General features: G+C 40.8%; 3 protein-coding genes across 7 annotated transcripts in view; 2 read left to right on the forward strand and 1 right to left on the reverse strand.

Moving 5' to 3' along the window:
* Positions 1–240: 240 nt before the first annotated feature.
* gchfr (GTP cyclohydrolase I feedback regulator) lies at positions 241–3701 on the forward strand. Its single transcript, XM_088293584.1, has 3 exons — positions 241–388; positions 1727–1821; positions 2336–3701. The coding sequence occupies exons 1-3, from the start codon at positions 353–355 to the stop codon at positions 2463–2465; spliced, it is 261 nt and encodes an 86-aa protein (XP_088149710.1). The 5' UTR covers positions 241–352; the 3' UTR covers positions 2466–3701.
* Positions 3702–7419: 3718 nt separating this feature from the next.
* Positions 7420–20998, reverse strand: part of dnajc17 (DnaJ (Hsp40) homolog, subfamily C, member 17) — a 36401-nt gene continuing 22822 nt past the window's right edge. Inside the window, exon 11 of the mRNA XM_088318400.1 lies at positions 7420–7700. Within this exon, the coding sequence (XP_088174526.1) occupies positions 7575–7700 (126 nt within the window). The 3' untranslated portion in view covers positions 7420–7574. The remainder of the gene's footprint in view (positions 7701–20998) is intronic.
* LOC148343298 (cdc42 effector protein 3) lies at positions 14276–18318 on the forward strand. 5 transcript variants are annotated; one of them, XM_088318426.1, is made up of 3 exons: positions 14276–14971; positions 15036–15203; positions 16280–18318. In XM_088318426.1, exon 3 carries the CDS (start codon positions 16421–16423, stop codon positions 17039–17041), a length of 621 nt encoding a protein of 206 aa, XP_088174552.1. In that variant the 5' UTR covers positions 14276–14971; positions 15036–15203; positions 16280–16420; the 3' UTR covers positions 17042–18318. The 5 variants fall into 5 exon arrangements, with proteins under 5 accessions (XP_088174552.1, XP_088174561.1, XP_088174569.1 ...); XM_088318435.1 differs by having other exon boundaries at positions 15053–15203; XM_088318443.1 differs by having other exon boundaries at positions 15114–15203.

A 20998-nucleotide genomic window follows, 5' to 3' on the forward strand; every position in this document is an offset into this window, starting at 1 on the left:
ATCTCTGTGACTGTGTGACCATTCTAATGAGAATCTTTGTAAATGCATTATTCTCGGTACATCTATTTAACTGGCCGTAATTACATGTCATTCCATCTAATGAAGTGGGTGGAAATAGAGCTAACACGCAGAAATGTACTATGCATATTTGTTTATCAAAATGTATGACTCCAAAGAGGCGTCACACGGTCACGCAGAGGCGCGCTGTGATTGGTCCACCGCGGTGGGTGTTTCCGCATTCTGCAAATAGCTGTCGGCAGAAGCGCGACTTGCAAGAGGGGAGCTGTCGCGTCTGAGGAACTCCTCGGTGTCTGTACTCGAGGGAAGAGGGGCGCGAAGCGACGGGGGAGACATGCCTTACATATTGGTCAGCACGCAGATCAGACTGGTGCGTAAATATAGTGTTGCTGTCGTGTCTCGTGTTGTGCTTGTTCAGTGTGGGTGGAGCTGCAAGCTTAGTTGTGTTTTCCAAGTGGCATTGCAACATCGTGCAGGCTACAAATCAATAGGGGGGGGGGGGGGGGTAATGTGTGGACCTGACAGAACAAGTTTGTCCGCGGTACATTAAAATTAGTTTTGATCGATCGATAGATAGATATTCACTTCACACTATAGTTTGACATATTTTGGATATGTGCCGTACAGTTTGTAATATCCTAAATCAGGCATAGGCAAACTACGGCCCGGGGGCCAGATGCGGCCCATTAAACGTTTTAATCCAGCCCGCCGAACTTGAAAAAAATTAAATGAATAAACCTTGTTAATGTTTTATTTTCGAAATACAGTGGTTTTTCCAAAGACATATATATTGTTGTAATGCTGTTGTTCACTTTCATTTAAAATTAAATGTATTTTTTTTTCTCAGATGAGATGAGGTTACCAAAACACTCCATCCATCTGCTCCTGGTTCGGCCCCTCTGTCAAATTTTAGAACCCATTGTGGCCCGGCAATCAAAAAGTTTGCCCACCCCTGTCCTAAATGATCATAACATCCTAAATCATTATTTGACAGAGATCCATTATGGTGCAGTGAAATTCCACATCATTCAAAACGGCAATACTAAGCATTAAGCTTAAGTAAATTAATGGCCATCACAAATGAGCATTTTTATGTTATTGATTGATCACAGTGTGGAGCGAGCACGACCAGTGGCATGCTAGATCCCAATAGTAATTTGCAAAAGAATCACTGCCTTAGTACAAATCTAATCTCGTTGCACACTTGAGTACAATGACAATAAAGGGATTTCTAATTCTAATTCTTATCTTTGTTTTGTTTTGTTTTTTGGCGTGCAATACATTTACATTGAATCCCTAAGAGCCGTTTGTCTTTCAATTTAAATTTAGGCACAATGTCTAATTTATGTGTACAATAACACTAACTTTGCATTCACTTACAATGTTAAATTATATAAAAAAATTAAAAAAAAGACTGACCAATCGTATGAATTTGTGGGGAAAAGAATGGACAAAGGAGGTTTCTACCCAACACCAGCAATGAACAATAAGTCACAATGGTAAAAGATCAAATTAAAAATTGGCCTGGTTTCCTTTGTTGTATGCACACCTCACACAACCTAATTCCGCTGCATGGCTGTGAAAATTAGATCATCTATTTATAAGTCATCCACTGATTTAGGGATTAGTATGCACACCTGCCGGTGAAAACTTGCTCTACTACCCCCGTGCTTCACTGCTTCTTCTTATTTCTTTCTGCTTCTTTCAGGAGAACGGCCCAACCAATGTGGGAGACGAGTATTCTGATCCAGCTGTCATGAATTACTTGGGAGCAAGGAAAACAACCATGCTGGGAAATAATTTGTGAGTACTGAAATGCGTGCTTCGCCATTAGCTGCAGGTGGACTTTAAAAAGGTACCTGCAATAATGACATTAGATCATATTTAAAAGTAGGCTATCTATTTGGAGAATGGATCGTTCAGATTGGAATCAAGAAAGCCGCATGTTTTTTTTTCCTAATACTGCTCAGTTGTTTTTCAACAATTTCCCATGTCGAAAATGTTGTTCGCATCAATGTGGCAATAAACATGTCTGTGCTGTCATCGGAACCCAGGCACATGGAAGTATAGCACTTCTTATGTGGTAAGAAGAGGAAGAGTCCTGCTTTGCACGTTTTGAATGAGCCCAGTCAGTGTGATGGGAAACAGACTAGGGAGGTGTTGTCATTGGCAACAGGATCCAAACGCTGCTGGGAAATGGATGAAGGTGTGGAAGGAAGTGAACAAACTGCAGAACAATTAACAAGATTTGAAACTGTTTAGTGAGAAGCCACATCTGCGCACAGCCATGGAGATTAACTTTGTTTATCTCATTTAGTTCAGAGTACCATGTGGACGAGCCTCCCCGCCTGGTGTTGGACAAGTTGGAGAAGATCGGCTACCGCATGCTGACGATGACGGGGGTGGGGCAGACGCTGGTGTGGTGCCTTCATAAGGAGCCAGAGTGATTTTAAGATGGACATGGGAACCTGCTAAGAACTTGATTTTATTCTTGTCAATGTGGGATTTTCAGTGCTGCCAAATTATCTATCCATCCAGCCCTCTGTCATCTTCTGTAGTGTTTGTCCTCATTCAGGGTCACGCTTGAGCTGGAGGCTATCCAAACTGACTTTGGGCATGAGGGGGGATACACCCTTGGCTCGTTGCCAGCCAATCGTAGGCTGGCAAATTTAGAAAAGCAAAATATGATCCTGTACATGTGATTTTTTTCCATTCCTTTTATTTCATTTACTAACGATGGCCAAGGCACATTTAGGGAGTGTTAACGTTTACTGTATATGGGTGTGTATAGTAAATACAGACCACCAGTGTAAACCTGTAAAACACCGTGCTCGTTAAGTTTGGATTAACAGTAATGTTGGCAAATAGTTACGATTAAATACTTAAATGTGAATTTATTGTGTAGTTATTTCATGAGAAACAAACCTTGTTCATTAAATAATCACACACAACTTTGGAACATCGCACAGGGTATCTGCAAAATAAAGGAAGTAAAATATAAGACCTGTTAAGGCCAAATTTGGTCAAAATGCATAAACAATGAAAATTTAAAATGTTCAACAATCTACGTCCATGTAACTGTTGTCAAACCGTTGTTAGTGTAAGTGTTGATACAGGACAAGTATTAGCACCCTTAGTATTTTCTACAATCTCTTTTAGCCATCAACACAGCACCTAATCGCCAAGAATGTTTCACAAGATGGGAGAATGCAGAAAGAGGGATCTTCGAGCATTTCTCTTTGCACAATTTCTCTTAATCACCCAGTGACCTGAGTCCTCTTCTCTATACTCTTTAGCTCACTCCAGAGGTTTTCAATGGGGTTGACGGGCACTGTAGATACAGTATATTGCAGGGAGTCTTATTTTTCGCGACGGTTTGTTCACGTTAGGTTCAGAAGCTTTGTGCCCTCTGCCGCGGGCCTTGGCACTAAAGCTCCATAATGCGTCAAGCCACACACGCATGGACAAATTGGTACGAGACAACGCACACACTGATGCAATTAACACACGCACGCACCCACGCACATGCAAACTAACACAACAAACATCTGTTGCAGCATAAAACAATTTATCATTAAAGCACAGTTGCAGTACAATGTGAATTTAATTCTTTTTTCATTGTGGAATTTGTTAATGTTTATAACTGTTGGTTGGAATTAAAAAGCTTTGCACTTTCTACATCCTTTTGGACTGATAATTTGCCTTTTCTTTTAAAAGTGCTTCGTTTTCACTAAACTGTTAGTAATATTGTGAGAGATAAGTGCCATCAATATTAAGATGGAATTTTGTCGATATAGCCCAGCCCATCTATCTGATTCGATATATTTTCCGATATATTTTAAAGTGGAACAATGAGGTTTGGTACACCCCGCGTTGTCTTGATGCAGACACTTTTGCACATCTACAGACATGACATCTTCAGCAGAGACAGCATGAGGAAGTCAGGGAGAAATAAGATTCACAAAGATTTCGCTGGTGTAGTTGGACAAAGAAGGTGACAGAAGGCCCATCATCCCATCCTGGTTCGCATGCAAGCCACTATGTGCTCAGAGTAGGTCTGGCGGTGAATCGGTTTCCTGTAATTGCATTTCCTCTGTTGTCATTTGAACAGTTTTTTTTTTGTGTGTGTTTATGGAGTTTTTTTTCGGTTGTTCAAAAAAGCCTCCACATAAATAAACCCATGTGATGAAGGGCTATTGCAGAAGGAGAAGAGCAGATGTCTTCCACCACACCACCAGGTTCCACAGCTGGACATTGTGTAACAAAGCCACACAGCAGAGATGGGAGTGGCAGAGAGAGGTTGGATGCTGTGAAATCACCATGTGGCTTCCAAGTAACGCAATGTCTGCAGAAAAAGCCACCACACGGGCTCACTTAAACCATAAAAACGTAAGTGAAGGGGAAAACCAAGACTATTTTATGACTATTTGAAAGGATATAGACTACTGACAACTTCCTCAGTGACATCTGCATAACCCAATGAGAAAAATACAAAGACAAAGTCTTGAAAGTCTTTCACTTTGGAAAAATACAATTAAAATGAACTTATTTAGCTCCATACGAGAATTGTTGAACGTGTGATGCCACCTCTGCAACGTGAGAACTAAAGTCGGATAAAGTGTACGATGCATCATGTACGTGTCAGTTACCTTGTAACGGTGTGCATTGGAGTGTATTCCTGACAAAATCGATAGAGTGGAATGCATTTCGAGCTTGCTCATGGATGCATCACAGCAAAGGTAGGAGAGAAGTGTGTTAAATTGAAATCCTGAGATGAAGATGTTGCCTGGGTTTTCCCAAAAATTACAACATCCAAACAATACAAATCTTGGCTCTCCCCATTTCTACACAGCCCATTTGATGGGAAACGTCTGTTTCGTGTACTCGTTAGGCCGATGATCAAAGAGTGTTTCAAACAAATTGCACTGTTTTTGCCACAGTTCAGAGGTGCAGGGTTTGATTCCGGCTTTCCTGAGGGGAGTTTGCATGTTCTCCCCGTGCCTGCGCGGGTTTTCTCCGGGTACTCCGGTTTCCTCTCACATTCCAAAAACATGCATGCTAGGTGGATTGGACACTCTAAATTGCCCCTAGGAGTAATTGTGAGTGTGACTGGTTGTTTGTCTTTGTGTGCCCTGCGATTGGCTGGCAACCAGTCCAGGGTGTACACCGCCTACTGCCCGAAGACAGGTGGGTTAGGGTCCAGCACACCTGCCACCCTAGTGAGGGGAAGCGGCTTGGATAATGGATGGATGGATGGTCAACAACTAATTTTTATCAGAGACAACTTTGTGTGTCCCTAAACGTATAAATAACAAAAAAAAAATGTCATTGCTTATTAATTTCTAGTTTTAAAGCATTGGTAGAGATAATTGTGAGTAGGTCAATATTTTATGAACATACATTTGTTTTCATTTATTTCGTAGAGTTATATACAATAGTACAACAAATTCAGAACATATAAAGTAACAGTTAACTACTAAAAATAGACCCATTGGGAATAACGAATACACCTTAAAATGTGAACATAATTTTTAAATATATGATCCTATGATCAGAAACTTAGATTGTATAGATTGTACCAGCAATAAGGGCCCTTATTTTATATATAAATAGTTATTAATAATTACAGGTTTGTTACTTATTTTCAATTATTGATTTCAAAAACACTGCTAGTACCACGATAAAATATGTACAGCAAAAATAATTCCATATCTCACGTTTTCATCATGATGAGGGCGTGTACTTGAGCAGAGCATACAGTATCTGAATACTGATCTGAATGTTTCAATGTGTGGGGATTTGATTTAGAAAACATGGAGCTCAACAAAATTCATCAAGTAAACAGGATATTGGTGAGTTAAAAAAAGAATAGACAAGAACTTGACGCATTTGTTGTTTGTATACAAATAGTTGGGGCTCTAGAGCGCTTGCCCACCCATCAAATGTGAAATTACACAATCAAATAATTATTTTTGTGAGTTGCTTATTTCTCTCTCTCTCTTTTTTTTTTTAATCAGCAAATTTTATTCCTGCAAATGCGTTTGTGATGATCCGGTCGGTACCAGATGATTGTTATTTAATAGTCAACTAATTAACATCATAAACATCCTGACACAGAGGTCCACAACCAATGGCTTGGCAGCCAGGTTGACCAAAGCTGAGTGAACTGTTTTGTTTGTGAGTCAAAAAATTTTTGTTTCACATTTATTTTTCTCTTCATTATTTGAAAGGGATAAGGCTTAAAAGTCTAGAGTAACTTTACGGCATCCAATGTTACTACAACAATGTATGTGAAATTAAACAGTCTCCGCTTTCCAAAAAGATATACATATGCACAGATTTGTTTCTCATTGATACCCCAAAAACGAGGAACGATGCACCAACCAGATCCACTTCAAGGGATGTAATTAAAATTCCGACTTTACAAAGAAGCTCTTGCTCAGGTTTGATTGTGTCACAGAGCTATTAATGCTGTAAGGCTTCTTTCCTGATGTAGCTTCGCTTACAGTGGTATGGAAAAACACATTTACACCGTGCAATTCTGCAATAGACTTACTGCAATTTTTAACCAATATAGAAATTGCTATTTATACAAATTGGATCTCATAAAGAATACACAAGTGTAATACATTAATTTGTTGTTTAAAAGTAAAAAAAAAAAAATAAAACCTTGTCAATTGCATATATTTGTTTGTGTCTTAAGACAAACAGAATCATGTCATCTGATGTTCCCATTGCAACCCACCACCTCAAAATAAAGCAAAGTTTTGAAGACAATGAATCATCAAAAGTAGCAAAGATGGATAACCTGAAGTGTGTTTAACAAGAGCCACAAACGTTCTCTGAAGTTCTACCTATAACATTCAAAAATTCACTTCAGGGTTGGTTCGTGGGGGAGAAATGACTTCCTCATAGTCACGAACTGTGGTTTGGATCGCTATGCGTCTCCAGCTGCTTTCACTGAGTTACTGGACAAGTATATGGGGATGACACAGCGGAAGGATTTTGGAATTGTCTCAGTTTGCCAGACAAATCATACACATATGATTACATTAAGGTCTCGACAATGACTAAATTGCAATTCGATTTAATGGTCATTAAATAATTTAACTTAATGCATTCATATTCAGAACCTTAACAATGTTATATGAAAATACATTATTGTTCAATTTTGACTCCATTTTTTTCTACATCAGGAGGAAAGAAAGGAAACATGCGGAATAAAGCTTTGATTATTGTTTGAGTCTGAAAGAGACTAACATGTCAAAATGACTTGAATGTTTTGCAAACGCACAATCCATACCTGCTTCCTGTTATCTCTGAGACTACATGACTTAACTCTGAATCTTAGCAGTGCCCTCACTTCACTAGGGGAAAAAAACAGTACGCCAATAAAAATGATCGACTTTCTATGATCATTAAAGCTTTATTTGCTTGATTTGACACAAAATAAAACAGTGAAAAAAAAAAGGTAAAAGAAAAAAAAAAAAAATCAACCTTAAAACAGGTGTTCTGTTTATTGGCTGCGGGTGGGTGCCGAGCCAAGTTTTCTGGTGCTAGGACATAGCTCCTTCTTCATCGTCCTCCTTTTGCATTTGCTCAATGAGCCGCTGTCGCTCAGCTGCCTGTCTCATCTTCATCATCACCACACTCTCATAGTCGCGTTCATTGGCCAGGGAGCCCTGGAGACGGAACACACACGCACACACACACACACTAATTGTCAAAAAGGTGGCCCATAAGAATAGAATCAGCTTAATGTTTACCGTCACTTTGAGTACAATATGTGCCTATTAATCCAATCACATTGCATTCTATTCATCTATCTTATCTCCTCTCAACAAATATTAGACTGGCACAATGCTAGCGGCCAGTTAAGAAATTAGTTTTTTCATTTCATGGCAACAGCATCACAGGGCAACAACACATGACGCAACACTGTCACCGTTCACTGTATGTTTGCTTTCACAACCATTGGGCATGCTCTCATCTCCTTAACCATCGCCATGACGGCAGGCAGGGTGAACGTGCGTGAGACAGCAGCCTGGAGAGCAAGTGTGACAGGGTAATTCCGTTGCCGGAGGTCATTATACAGCCTGCATTAGGCCGTGCAGTGGCCTGGCCTCTAACAGTCTATGCTTGATTGCTTTGCGGGGCTTGAGCTTAGACAAAGAGACCAAGAGATTCTCCTTACTGAGAGAACGGTCGCTACTTAATGGCTAATCAAGTAGAGTGGAACATAAGCTAAATGTCAATTGCACACATTTGGACATTCACATACACACATTTTGTGCGATTAAGGACGTTACACACCGAGCAGCACAAACAAGAGGACACAGAAGATGGACTATTTAGCAGAAGTCAGGCAATTAGTGTAAATGTGAGCATAATTGGCCGTTTCTCTTTAGAGTTTGGATGCCAAGTGTCCTCAGAGAAAGCCGTTGTTTTACATGATCATAGCCAGAAAGTCTGGCGGGCCAAGGAAGTGTCTCCTTAACGAGACATTGTACTGCAAGAGAGATCAAGTGGGCCTGTGCATGAAGGTCTGGGGGAGAGCTTCAGTGATCCAAAGAGGAGAGGTAGGTTTTGTCAATGCGCTCACTGGACTACGGCATCTGGAAAGCATCATGGGGTCTCCAACATCCATGTGCTGCGCGAAAGAGAGTAAGTGTTAAGGAACAGGAGAGGGTCGGTGAGGGGGAAGTTCCCCATTACTCCCCTCACCACGCGGCCCCTGGACGGAGGAAAGCTGCTATTATCATTCCAACAATGTGAGCTCAAGCCCCTTGTCTGACACGTAACTATGAAATATCACGCAAACGCCATTAGATAGTCTGAATACCTCTTGCATCCTCAAATTAAACAAGACGCAAGCAAGTATACAAGCAAGCTGTTGGAAATGCGCAGTCTCCTTTGGCAACCAAACTGAACTCCACCACGCCCTCTAATGGTCATTATAATGGCCTGCAAATGAGAACAAATGGGGCCTTTTTACTACCAGGCTATGCCAGGGATGTCAGGTGCTTTCTGGGCAGTGTGACACATTTCTTGTCAGGATGAATGTTGTTTCCTTGCCAACAGTGCTAACTAACAATATACATGTTTAGTCAGTACATCGCACTGTTAACTCAACACATAGACATGCATGTGTGCAATGCTGGGGCCCAGAGTGAGTAGGAGACCACAAAACACAAACAAGGGGGCCTGGGCAAAGTCAAGGGAGGCGGGAACAAGGCCACCGCAGAGGCAGGATGGCAGTAAAACAAACATACACGCACAGTGAAACAAACTGAGGATTAGCGCTGTGACATCAGTACATTGCAAGGCCTCAAAACACCACACACCAGGCTGACCCCATGCCAGTAATGACATCATGAATACCTCCTGTGCTGTGAGTCAGTAGAGTGTGCAAACAGACACTCATAGTCTGACATTCCTTCTCAGACACAGCAGGTGGCAGCTCATGATGCAGGTGGCCACTGTGTCTCTCTAGCACAAGTCGTGTGAGTGGCAGCGAGTGAGTGTTGGAATAACTGGGCTGAGAAAACAGAATACTGTTCTAAATTATGGAATACGTCGGCAAAAAAAATCAAAATAAAAATCCATTCATCCAGAGTGTTGCAGGTGAGCACGGTCCAATCTAAGATGACTTTTGGAGACAGGCGGGCCAGCCAATCCACGGGCATTATTTGCACCCACATTCACACCGATGGCCAATTGAAATAGTTCTCAAGTATTAGATGCATGCATTTGGGAGGAGCCAGAGAGAAATGTGAAAAATCCAAAGACAGGAATAACCAGCAAACACACAATCATAATTCATTATTATATCTACACAGTGGCAAGATTCCTGGAAACAGATAATTAGATATGTGGAGATGTGTGCTTCTTACACGTGCATGAGAGTTAAGCTAAAATGTCAATCAAAACATTGCTTGTACAGTTAATACAGATTTTATGCAAGAAGAGACAGCACAGTTCTATTAATATTATTTCAAACAGATCAGAGGTCAATTAGCATCCATGAACTGAATGTGTTTGACTATATTTTTTTTCTAAGACTAGAACACACAACAGGCCACATATGCTTGTGTGCAGCAAGCCGATTTTAGCCCCTCTTACTGATTTAAATTTCTTACAAAAAGGCCTCACTGGAAAACTGAAAAGGAGTGGCAATGACTTTGCAGTTAAGTGCTTTAGATTAACTATTATGTGGTTATTGCATCCTAATCTTCAAGGCAAAGTTCTTTTCAGGTTGTATTTGACAAGGGTTTACTCATTAAAGACATCAGATGCTTTCAACTAAATTGTGTCGAACAAAATTTGCAGGCGTCACGGCCAAGAGAAGAAATGGCAGCCGCATGTGTCTCTGCCTGTAATGCACTCGGGTGAATTTGATCAAGCAACTATTTAGCTGGTGGCGTATGTTGTCTTTGTAGGACTGTTTGTGTCACAGAGATATGGAGGGGATGATTTATGTGGCGTGAACCCTCATCTAGAGATTATTTCTGCGCATGTTTGAGAGCAAACGTGTGTGTGTCCTGCTAAATTAAACAAACAGGCAAACAGGCGTAACGCACATGCAAAAAGGTGAACTTATACAGACAAAGCTACGGAAATGGTTAGATGGATTAATCATCACTCATTATGAAACTCGGCAGACATAAAACCCCGAAGGTCTAGTCGATTACAGTGTTTTTGTTAGTATAGAACAAACACTACACAGAGATTAAGGTCTAAATCTACTTCCTGCATTTAACCATTTACATGCATGTCTTGAGAACATCTGGTTCCCGAATGGAATTCCTGCACAAGACTGCCTTTGATACGGCAGCAAAAGCGAGTGATATTCTGCCGACATGGTCTCAGTAAATCCCTCCTGCAGATCAATGACTGTGACAACCGCTTGTATAGTTCGTTAGTTAGTTAAATACACAATGTACAATGTAGCATGACATATTTTGGAAACATAGTACATCGTATCTTATTTTACATTACATTATATTATCAGGGGTGCGTAGGTGCGCATGCCCGCTGGAAATTGAAACTTGTACTCCAGTTCAAATCGGATATTGTGCATTTACAAACAAAGCGTCTAGCTTATCTTTTTGTGGGTGTGTCAGTGTGGGCGAGAGCAAAGAGTTCTACGAATATTGAGTTTTGTTGTTTCATTAGCAAATGACTTCTGAGAAGTCAGTAAATACGGTAACAATATCTAAAACACTGAAGACAAGTCGTTTCCGACATGCGTTCACATCCAATTAGAAGCAGCGCACGATTTAAAAAAGGCTCCGAGCGCAATTCTGCGACTGCGGGCGGGCCGATATGGTCGGTGAGCCCCTAATTTTCTCAGATGTGCTGTAAGTCTTTAAATTCTTCCACGAGGTCAGTGGGACACGTGAAAAAAAAAGTGAGAACCAAAAAACAACTTTTGGTGCTGATTTTGAAAACAAAAAATATTACAGACAGTAACTCATTTGTCAATCGTTCCCCCAAAATTGTGACAAACAAGTGAAGAACGACTTTGTACAGATAATAACTGCTGCGTGCAGGCTGCAGATTTTGTAACAGCGAGAAGCGTAACGGGGGGGGCAGTGGGGGATGCATACATGTAGTCACGTATGTACAGGGTTGCATGTGGTCATAATATTGGACAGAATTGAGGCCTTTGGAGGGAGCTGTTTGGAAACTGTCAAAGCAAAGGAAATAAACATTGAAAAGAAAAATGGCAACAGAGGCCTGAACTCCAGGTGCCCTGGAATTTCTCATGATGGATGGGCTCAAGGATCCCAGAATAGCAAGTGTGCGGGCGTTTGGCTTCTTTAATAGCCAACAATATATTGTTATAAAAACCAAAATTACATCTTTCACATAGTAGTCTTCCAGGAAAAGTTCCCTGATTGCAAAAGATTTCTTACTGAAGCAAAAGCGGCTGTAAGACTGTTAAGAATGCAGTCACAACTTTGGAGACGTGAAAAAGAGGTCAGGCGTGTGGAAAGAAACGATGAAATGCAAATTCAAAATAAACAAACAGGCAGTGTCGGTTTAGTCTGTGTTGACATGTTAGAAGGGCTTCTTATCGTTTATAGAGCAGAACCGGTTGAACGGAGCCATGCTGCATGCTTTTTGCTTGAAAAAAAAAAAACTGTGATAAGAGACTATGTCCAACAAATGCACAACAACTTGTATTTATCTGGATCATTTCAAATGGAGGTATGGTCCTTTTTTATCTCAACGATAATGAAAAGCTCCCTAAGAAGGCCAAATTATTAATATGGTACGGGTCTCATGCGCCTAATTAATAAATTAGACAAATAGAAAAATAAATCAGAGACTTTCTACACAGTGGAAATAGCCAGTAACTATTTGGCTGACTTTGGAGTACCTCATAATACCAAAGCTGAATATTGTTTCTAAATTGATATTCTTCAGATTTATTTCAAAAGATGGATCAGCCTCAAAAGTCTTTTTAAAAGAAGTATGTGAGAAGAAAAGAATGCTTCCAAAGCTACCAAATCCAAAGCAGGCTAATTAAACATAAAACTAGAGCAAGGCCTCATTAACTCAACTCTAACTGAATTGGAATGACAATGACTTTGTAATGACATGTTTTCGATAAAATATCATACTGTCATTTCAAGACAAATACCACCAAACTGATTGGAAGCCACATTATGACCCAAATTGCACTAGCAAATCCACAAAGGATTTTTTTTTCTTTGTGTGGTTTGCATCAACACACGTTAGGACATCAGATAGTATTTCATCAGGTAATGTCTCACCATCGGTAATCAAGCCTAGTCATCTTCCCGCTACGCCCGCCCTGTTGCAGCTTTTCAGAGTTGATTAGAGACTACAGTAAGCATTAACTCTCACGCTATGATTCAATAATGCCACATCTGGACTTTGCCCACGGGCGGATTAGTCTTTCTTGTGACCGTCATGTCGCAGAATGTATACACTTCCTTTTTGTGGAATTTCTATTGGAGTGGTGTCAAACAAAATCAGCCTTGAGTCATCTCACAGGAGACAAACAATGATGACAAACACTCACTCGGATGTTTCTCATCTATATTACTGCAAGGAGTTTACAAAAGAGAATTACAAGGAAATAAATGTGTTTGAGAGTTGACCACAGAAACTGGGCAACAACTCATCTGCACAAGTGAGATGCTCTATTTTGAGGAGAAAATGGGTTTGTCGAGTCATGCGCTTATCATAATTGGAGAATTTAGGTTAGATTAAAAAAAAAAAAAAAAGGTGCCACTAATTTGTGTGTGACAGAATCACACACAGACGTTTATGTCACATTTTAGCTCCATAGAGTGGATGCTGGAGAGCACAGAAGAACGATGCAAAAGAAAATCCGGAAAAGCTTCAGTTTGGGCTTCTCGCACGAGTCTAAGCAATATCTGGAAACAGTTTAATCCTATGACAACAAAAATATGCAGCATCCAAGATTTCAGACTGTGCAGAGCAACCACCACCACCACACTGGCCGCTCTGGTCAAGAGGCTTACACAGAAATCCAGTCAGGGCTAAAGGCATCAGCCCAAAGGCTATATAGCAAGACTACAAACCACACACTAAGCCCATCCTTGTTGAGTCGGGGGCCGTGTGATCTCATTCCCAAATAGCTCAAATAACATTGGCTACAGCCTGATTGCAGACAAGAGCATGAAAGCAGTTCTGATTCCGTGGTTGAAGGAAAGGGCTTCTCAGAGGACAAACGTTCATTAATGTTGTGCTTCACTGTTGAATAAATGTTATGATAATTTCATTTGCGTGAGTAATTGCATCTGGAGTTCTGGCATCAGCGTTGCGCGGCGAGAGAACAAGAGGGGCAACGCCTATTGTTTATTAGATCAATGTGAAAGATACCACTTGTCCATTTCCATTGCACCCTGCATGTTTAATATTAGGGAACAAGAGCAAAGCAATGAATATGGATGAACTCACAGCTTTATAAAGATGATGGTAATATCAGAGCAGGGTGCTGACCTCAATCAATCAACTGAACAAAATAATAGAGAAAATATAAAGCAGCACAAAAGGCATTAAAACACAGTTGCAGTAGGTGCAAATGAAACACAACCAAGGCTTTTACCCTGTCATTACCTTCTCTGCATCACTATTACATTCCAAAGTCAGGAGATGTGACACTTAGAACTGTAATCAGCTATCTCTTGCTTTTATCTCTCTTGTGTAACCACTGCCGCCTGCACACACATGTCTGTGTGCGATACAGTACTTTGATTACACAGTGACGCTGTAGGCCTCCAGTCATGCAGAAGGGCCTGTCGAGTGGTACGACTTAGGGGCTTTAGACAAGCCAACGGCAGTCAGGAAATCATGAAATCAGCAGAGCAGAGGGACAATGACATGGAGATTAGGGATCAGTTAACCTCCTCCTCTGGGTAGCTGGCCTGTTTGCTGACTGACTGTGACTTCCGGCTTTTTACAAAAGGGCACACACGGTATGGAGCACGCACATTCGAAAGCACAACTTGTTGCACTATTGAAAGTCAACCACTCACACCCTTTCACTCTATAATGCAATTACACACTCGTGTACTTCAGTCTAACGCCAGAGCAGTAGCTTTAAACTTGCGCCACAGGTGCAGCCAAGCATCCGGCAGGAGGTATGATGACCCTGGTGACTAAATAACCGACTCACTTCACAACCCGGATGACATCATCTGACGGCTGGCAACTATCCTAGAATGGGAAGAGTGTAAAGTGAAGTACGAAATACCTTTAGGGGGGAAAAAAAAAAAAAAAGGATCTACCTGGAGGCTTTCACGCGCTCGGACTTTGACCTCACCTGGTCTATTGCTCAAGGAAACACTTTCAACAGCAACACACTTGGATTGATCCACAATGAAAATGGGAGTTTTCACAGGGAAGGATTATTGAAGAAAAGACCAGAGCTTGCATGGACTGAAAGAAAAAGGTAGATACATATCTTCATGCAAAAACTCTGTTGTGTCACTGAGGAAAAACCCGTTTTATCTCAGTTGCTTTATGTCCAAAGGCTGCGTATTGAAGCCTTCGCCGGAACCGTTGAACAAGCCCCATCATGTCATGTTTGTCAGTGTTCAGGTACGAGTCACAGCCAAGTTTCATTGCAGATTCCAGTGTGCAAGCTTGGAGTTCAAATATCCCGTATTTGCTCAAGAACAGAGGTAAGAACTCATCAATCTTTCTGAGAGGGAAAAACCTGAAATAACTCATTTATTCTTGAACGTTGGTTCATGCTTTCAAGGGCTAGATTCCTAATCTTAAAGGTGAACCATTTACGGCAGCATTTAGAGATCATTTAGAGTGTTTCTTGGCCAATCTGCTTTAATGGGCTTCTTTAATTTAAACTTGGCTAAGCTGAGTGTTTTCTGGACAAAAAGTCATGGCTGAGTCTCCTCCTTGGCCAAACTGACATGTTGGGATAGGAATGCCGCTCTGTCCGTGGAGCTCAAATCTCCTGCTGCTACTAAGTGCCGATAAAACCTTTACGGGCCAACAAAAGCTGTTTGCTGTAGTGGCTTACGAATTTACAAAGTGAGTGTTTCAAGTCACGAACACAGCTCTAATGTGGGCAAAGCTGTTTGGGAGATCGTAAAATCACAGACCCTGACCCGATTATCTAACCGACACACCAGCATTGGTCCACTCAGTTTGGTTTTACTCAATACAGTAATTGTAAGTTACGAAACAGGAAATGCGTTTCATCTTTTGCAACATTTCATTTTTATTTCATGCCTGACAGTTTGTTTGGCTGCTACGAACCATCTGTTTTTTTAGATAGTCTTGAACAATTTGGAACTCAGTATTATCATCCATGAAGGAAACAATGTTTTCATGATAACAGTTCCAAGCTATTATTAAATAATTCCACAGACATGCAAGATACTCATTTGTGTAGCTCCTCTTACTGGCCGGGTAAACTGATTTCCAGTGAAAGATACATAGCAGATACAAGATACGCACCTGCTTTTAACGGGAAAACGTGCATTTGAAAAGTACATTTTTGGAAGATTCAATATTCCATGCACACTTACAAAACCTACAGCTACTAAATAATCCTGAATTTCACTCAACCAAAATCAAGTGGAGAAAGTGCAACCTTCACATAAAGGCTGACAATTAGGCGCAACTTAAAACGTTATGTTATTAAACAAGATATTTGACCGATACCAAAGGAAGAAAATATTACATTGCGATTATGACCGTAAGGTAATGTTTTTTGTTGTTTTTTTTTTTGCAGATGCCACTGATGCTTCCAAAATGTCAAATTCCAAGTGTGACTGTTGAACAAACGAGGGCATACAAAAAGGATCTACAACTTTGCTGGTCATCTTAATAGGACATATAAGAAAAACTTAATTTTATTTTAAAGACTACCAAGATGCCACTTAGAGCATCCTTGCACAGAAAACCAACCAGTGGCCGTTGGTTAAGCAGACACTCAAAGCGCAGAGAGGTTCTCTCTGTCAACATGATCAGTCTACCACTGGCTGATTTTCGCCACATTTCACATATTGGAAATGATGCCCATAGAGACAGCTTTGGAGACCTTTCTTTCCTAAAGAAGGGCCACAGTCTGCTTCTACAAAGTTCGCAAAGTGAGCAAAATCTCTTCTTGGCCTGCTCTCCACCACCAAAGCCCCCTCGTCTGAATATGGAGGCAGAGGGTTCGGAGAGCCTGGACTGGCATGTGGAGCACCAGGACAATGCCAGCCAGAAGAGGAAGAAGTGCAGCTCTATGCCACTGCTGGACAGCGAGGACGCTGAGACTGAGTTGGTGGACGGGCACGCAAGAGGAAACAAAGTTGCGACCAGTCAGTTTTCCAGAGCTGGATGGGATGATCCGAGTGGAGACGTGAATGGAAACTCCTCGGTGGTTGGTGACAAAATTGAAGGAAAACAAAAAGAGGACGACAATGGCTTTTCTTTTAGTCTCGACCTGGGTCCTTCCATTTTGGATGATGTTCTGCAGGTAATGGACAAGCTGGACAACAGTGAATGAGACAACTAGCAAATAGCAGAAGGGGGACTCAAACTCCAGTCCCTTTTGAGAGATGCACGTCATTATTTCGTCATCGCAGGACAAAAAAAAGGGTCTGTCATGACTCCTGGGAAAAAACGTTAACAACATTTGCTGAAAATGTCGGCATTTTGTCTGTATTATTGCAAACTGGTTGGGAATTCTGTTGGGAGATGTCAAGTACCAACATCTATTTTGTTTATGGGAGAAACAATGTTGAACTTTGAGTTGTACATTCTCAGCTTTTGTGTTATCGCTTTGATATTACTGTACTGTCATTCCTCAAACCACACTATACAATACTTGACGTCTGTTAAGGCTTCAGTAGTGTTGCATTTAGAAAAGAAAAGCTGCAGCTGGAACCCAAGTTCCTGGAGCTGTGATGTCTTGGCGTGCTTGCCAATCTGTTGTGTGCAGAGGGTAATTTTGCCTCCGCACGCATCTATGAGGCCCCTCTCAAAGGTAGACCAAGGTACCCCCCATCTCTTATTCCTAACAATGTAGTGAAAACAAACACTGAGCTCTGCTTCCAATAAAAGTCATTGCCAGTGGTGGCAGGTTTCACTATAGCCCAAGCCAGGCCACAGGTCCAAGACCTCGGAGAAGAGGGAAAAAAAATCCTGAGCAGACTTGTTTTCTTAGCTGTGAACTGAGTCCTATACTCCGGCAAATGGCACGAGAGAGAAAGTGGTGAATGGTTAGGTGATACTTCCACATATGCAGGGGGTGTCGAGGGAAGAAGACCAGAGACATCCATTACAGCTGTGAAAGTTGAGGTGAGGATTTAAACGCAACCTTCTGACCAAACGAACCTCTGACATGAAAACTATATGCTTGTATATCACACACTCTCGCCCACATGAAAAAGGAAGAGAATGCAGGCGAATGTGGGCACGTATGGAATGAGGAAGAGAAGATACAGCTCCAGTCAGTCATCTTTCATAGCTGATAGAAAGATGGTAAAGCCACTTGGGACAAAGCCACAATGAGCCACATACCAAAGTGCCTCACGGGTCTTGTGCGAACCACAAGTGTCCCATTGTTAAGAAATAGACTTCAAAATCTGTGCATGTCCAACCGAAACAGCAATGTTGTGGCCATGTCTGCTTGGATTGCTCCTATTTTAAACTGAGTGTTCGATGTTTTTATATTTGAAATCAGAAAAACATCTGGTGAAATACTTCTGCATCAAAAAAAAAATGTTCTGTTTTGTATTTTGAAGAAGTAAAGAAAATGCATATTAAAAATTCCTAGACTGATGGTTTTGTGGTCGAAACTACAAGAATTCTAAATTGCAGCGGTGCAGTACGATTATGAGCAATTTCTCATATTTCAGCATAAATTGCTTTTAAAATGTGGTGTTATCTTCAGAAAAATCACAAGAATAAAAAAACACTGTTAAAACTCACACCACACAAATAATTATGATTTCATATTTTTATTTAAAAACAATGTTCCCACAACAGGGTGGAAAAAAGTAAGGTGAACAACCCTTGGATTTTATAACTGTTTGACCCTCCTTTGGCAGCAATCGGACATGCACAACAATCAGGGGGACCATCTTTCTTCATAAAACTGTTACAGTTCTGCAACATTCCTGGGATGTCTGCTGTGAATAGCTCCTCATACCACAGCATCTCAACCGGCTTGAGATCAAGAATTTGATTGGGCCACTCCAGATCACATAACTCCTTCCACTATTGATTTGGTTTTGCGTTCTGGGCCATTTTCCTGTCACAACACTCTTTGTCTTTTGAGGTTCTATCGTTGGAATGACGGCCTCAAATTCTGCAAAATATATTGATCGACTTATGAGTTCATAGGATAGGAGGCTGTCCAGGCCCTGAAGCAGGAAAGCACACCCATGTTGGTATGCTGAGCCATTTTTACTCCACACCTGGCATTGTGTGTTCCTCCCAAACAATTCAACTCTGGTTTCATCCGTCCATAGAATATTTTGCCAGTAGTGCTGTGGAACATCCAAATGTTCTTGCCAAAGAGCATTTGGATGTTCAAATTCGCAGCAGTGTTTTTTAAGACAGAATCAGCTTCCTTATTGATGCTCTCCAATAATCCAAATTCTTGTTTTGAGTTTGACGTATGAGATTTGTTAACGGATATGTTGGCATGTGCGTGACATCTGTAAGTCTTCAGCTGACATGGTAGTTTTCTTTTTTTTTTTTAACCTCTGAGCAATAGTCATTTTGCTATTGTAGTGATTTTTACGGACCGACCACTCCTTGGAAGAGAAGCAACACTACTTAACTTTCTCCATTTAGAGGCAATTTGCCTAATTGTGGACTGATGAACATCAAGACTTTAATAGATTATTTTGTAGACTGGAAAGCGTTACACTACTTTATATACAATGTCCTAACCTCAATCCGACCGAAATGCTGTGGCATGACCTCAACGAGCTATTAGCACAAACAACTATTATTCAAAAAGTATGAGCGCAGACATCCCAGTAATCTTGCTCAACAGTCCAAAATGCATGCTGATCATCGTGCATGTCTAATCTGCAACTACAGGAAACGTTTGGATGAGGTCACAGCTGCCAAAGGAGGGTCAATCAGTTACGAAATCCAAGGGTTCACATACTTTTTACTCCCTGCAAAACTTTGCGTGTTACTTTTAATAAAAATATGACTAAAGGTAACTGTTTTTGTGGTATTAGCTTAAGCAGGCTCTTCATGCTTGTGATTTTGATGAAGGTCATATGACATTATATCACCATTTTTTGTGGAAATTTAAGAAATTCCCACTTGACGTTCCGAAGTGTTCATACAAGGTACTGCAGTGATCTGAACTGCAAGTAGACAATTTGCGTGCAATGATGTGGACATAATTCCCCGTTTGATACAAGGGCACTTTAATCAAAGTTTGTCAGAAAAAAAAAGCCATGAAATGTTAACGCTCAATGATGTAAAGCTATATTTGAAAAGGCAAATACAATAAATCCTGGTATTTTTTGTGAAGTCATATGTGTGGAGGTAAAGTGTGACGAATCACATCAACTACAGCTCAACAAGTGGTCAGCCACATCATTGACTCAAGAAGAGGGGGGTGTCAAAATTTGAAATTTAATGATATTGCCTGCATAGCACAAATCTCAATCACATCTGGTACGGATTTTCTCCAGCCAAACATCTAAACTTGCTGTCACATAGAATAGCAAAAGCACTGTCATCTCTTTGAGTGTTGCTCTTATGATTTATGAATTTTGTCAGAGACGAACTAAACACTGAAAATATTGTTTTGGCAAATGAGAGCTGTGTCCTTCTAATGGACTCACTTCTCCCGGCTCAACTTGATGCTACTGAAATATATTGCAGGTTTCGCACACACGCACACAGGCCTCGTGAAAATGATATTGTTTGAGCTGTCTGTCAAGTCATGTCAGTACATTTTATCAGGTTAAAGAGGGCTGGGATATTCCAAAACATATATTCAGAACAAACTCAAAACACAATCATTTTGACATCTTGACCACACAAAAATTACAAATCTTTCTAAAAGAAATAAAAATGCAAACATGTCTTTTTTCCACATTGGGACATTTCACACTAATCAAAACCAGTCCACCCTTCCAATAAACTAGGAATTTTTGGGAGCCCCCAACTGCATATTAACAATATGAAATGTGTTCTCTCATAAGAATTAAGGCAGAAATTGAATAAAAGCTTGAACATAAATGTGGTAAATATGACACACGGTCAATTACTTTTAACACGAACACACGAATGACAAGGATTGATGTGCCTATAACTTGATTAATTAAATGCATGGCGCCACCCAATGCATTATGGGAAGCAAAAAAGAAAGGCATCATTATATTTACTGTTGACCACAACTATTTGCAGGGAATTGGGAGTAGGCAAGCAAATAGTGAACATTCTCATAGAACTGACCCCCACTGAAATGCATTGGAGGGGTGAT

Source organism: Idiotropiscis lumnitzeri, chromosome 1 (genome assembly GCF_059441095.1).
Source record: "Idiotropiscis lumnitzeri isolate Australia: NSW breed Sydney's pygmy pipehorse chromosome 1, RoL_Ilum_1.0, whole genome shotgun sequence".
Taxonomy (NCBI): domain Eukaryota; kingdom Metazoa; phylum Chordata; class Actinopteri; order Syngnathiformes; family Syngnathidae; genus Idiotropiscis; species Idiotropiscis lumnitzeri.

Bases quoted from the DNA above. Each gene is read 5' to 3' on its own strand.
- gchfr (XM_088293584.1), top strand. From the start codon at position 353: ATGCCTTACATATTGGTCAGCACGCAGATCAGACTG. The intron at 389-1,726 runs GTGCGTAAATAT...TGCTTCTTTCAG, and splicing joins TCAGCACGCAGATCAGACTG to GAGAACGGCCCAACCAATGT. The intron at 1,822-2,335 runs GTGAGTACTGAA...TATCTCATTTAG, and splicing joins ACCATGCTGGGAAATAATTT to TTCAGAGTACCATGTGGACG.
- LOC148343298 (XM_088318426.1), top strand. From the start codon at position 16,421: ATGCCACTTAGAGCATCCTTGCACAGAAAACCAACCAGTGGCCGTTGG.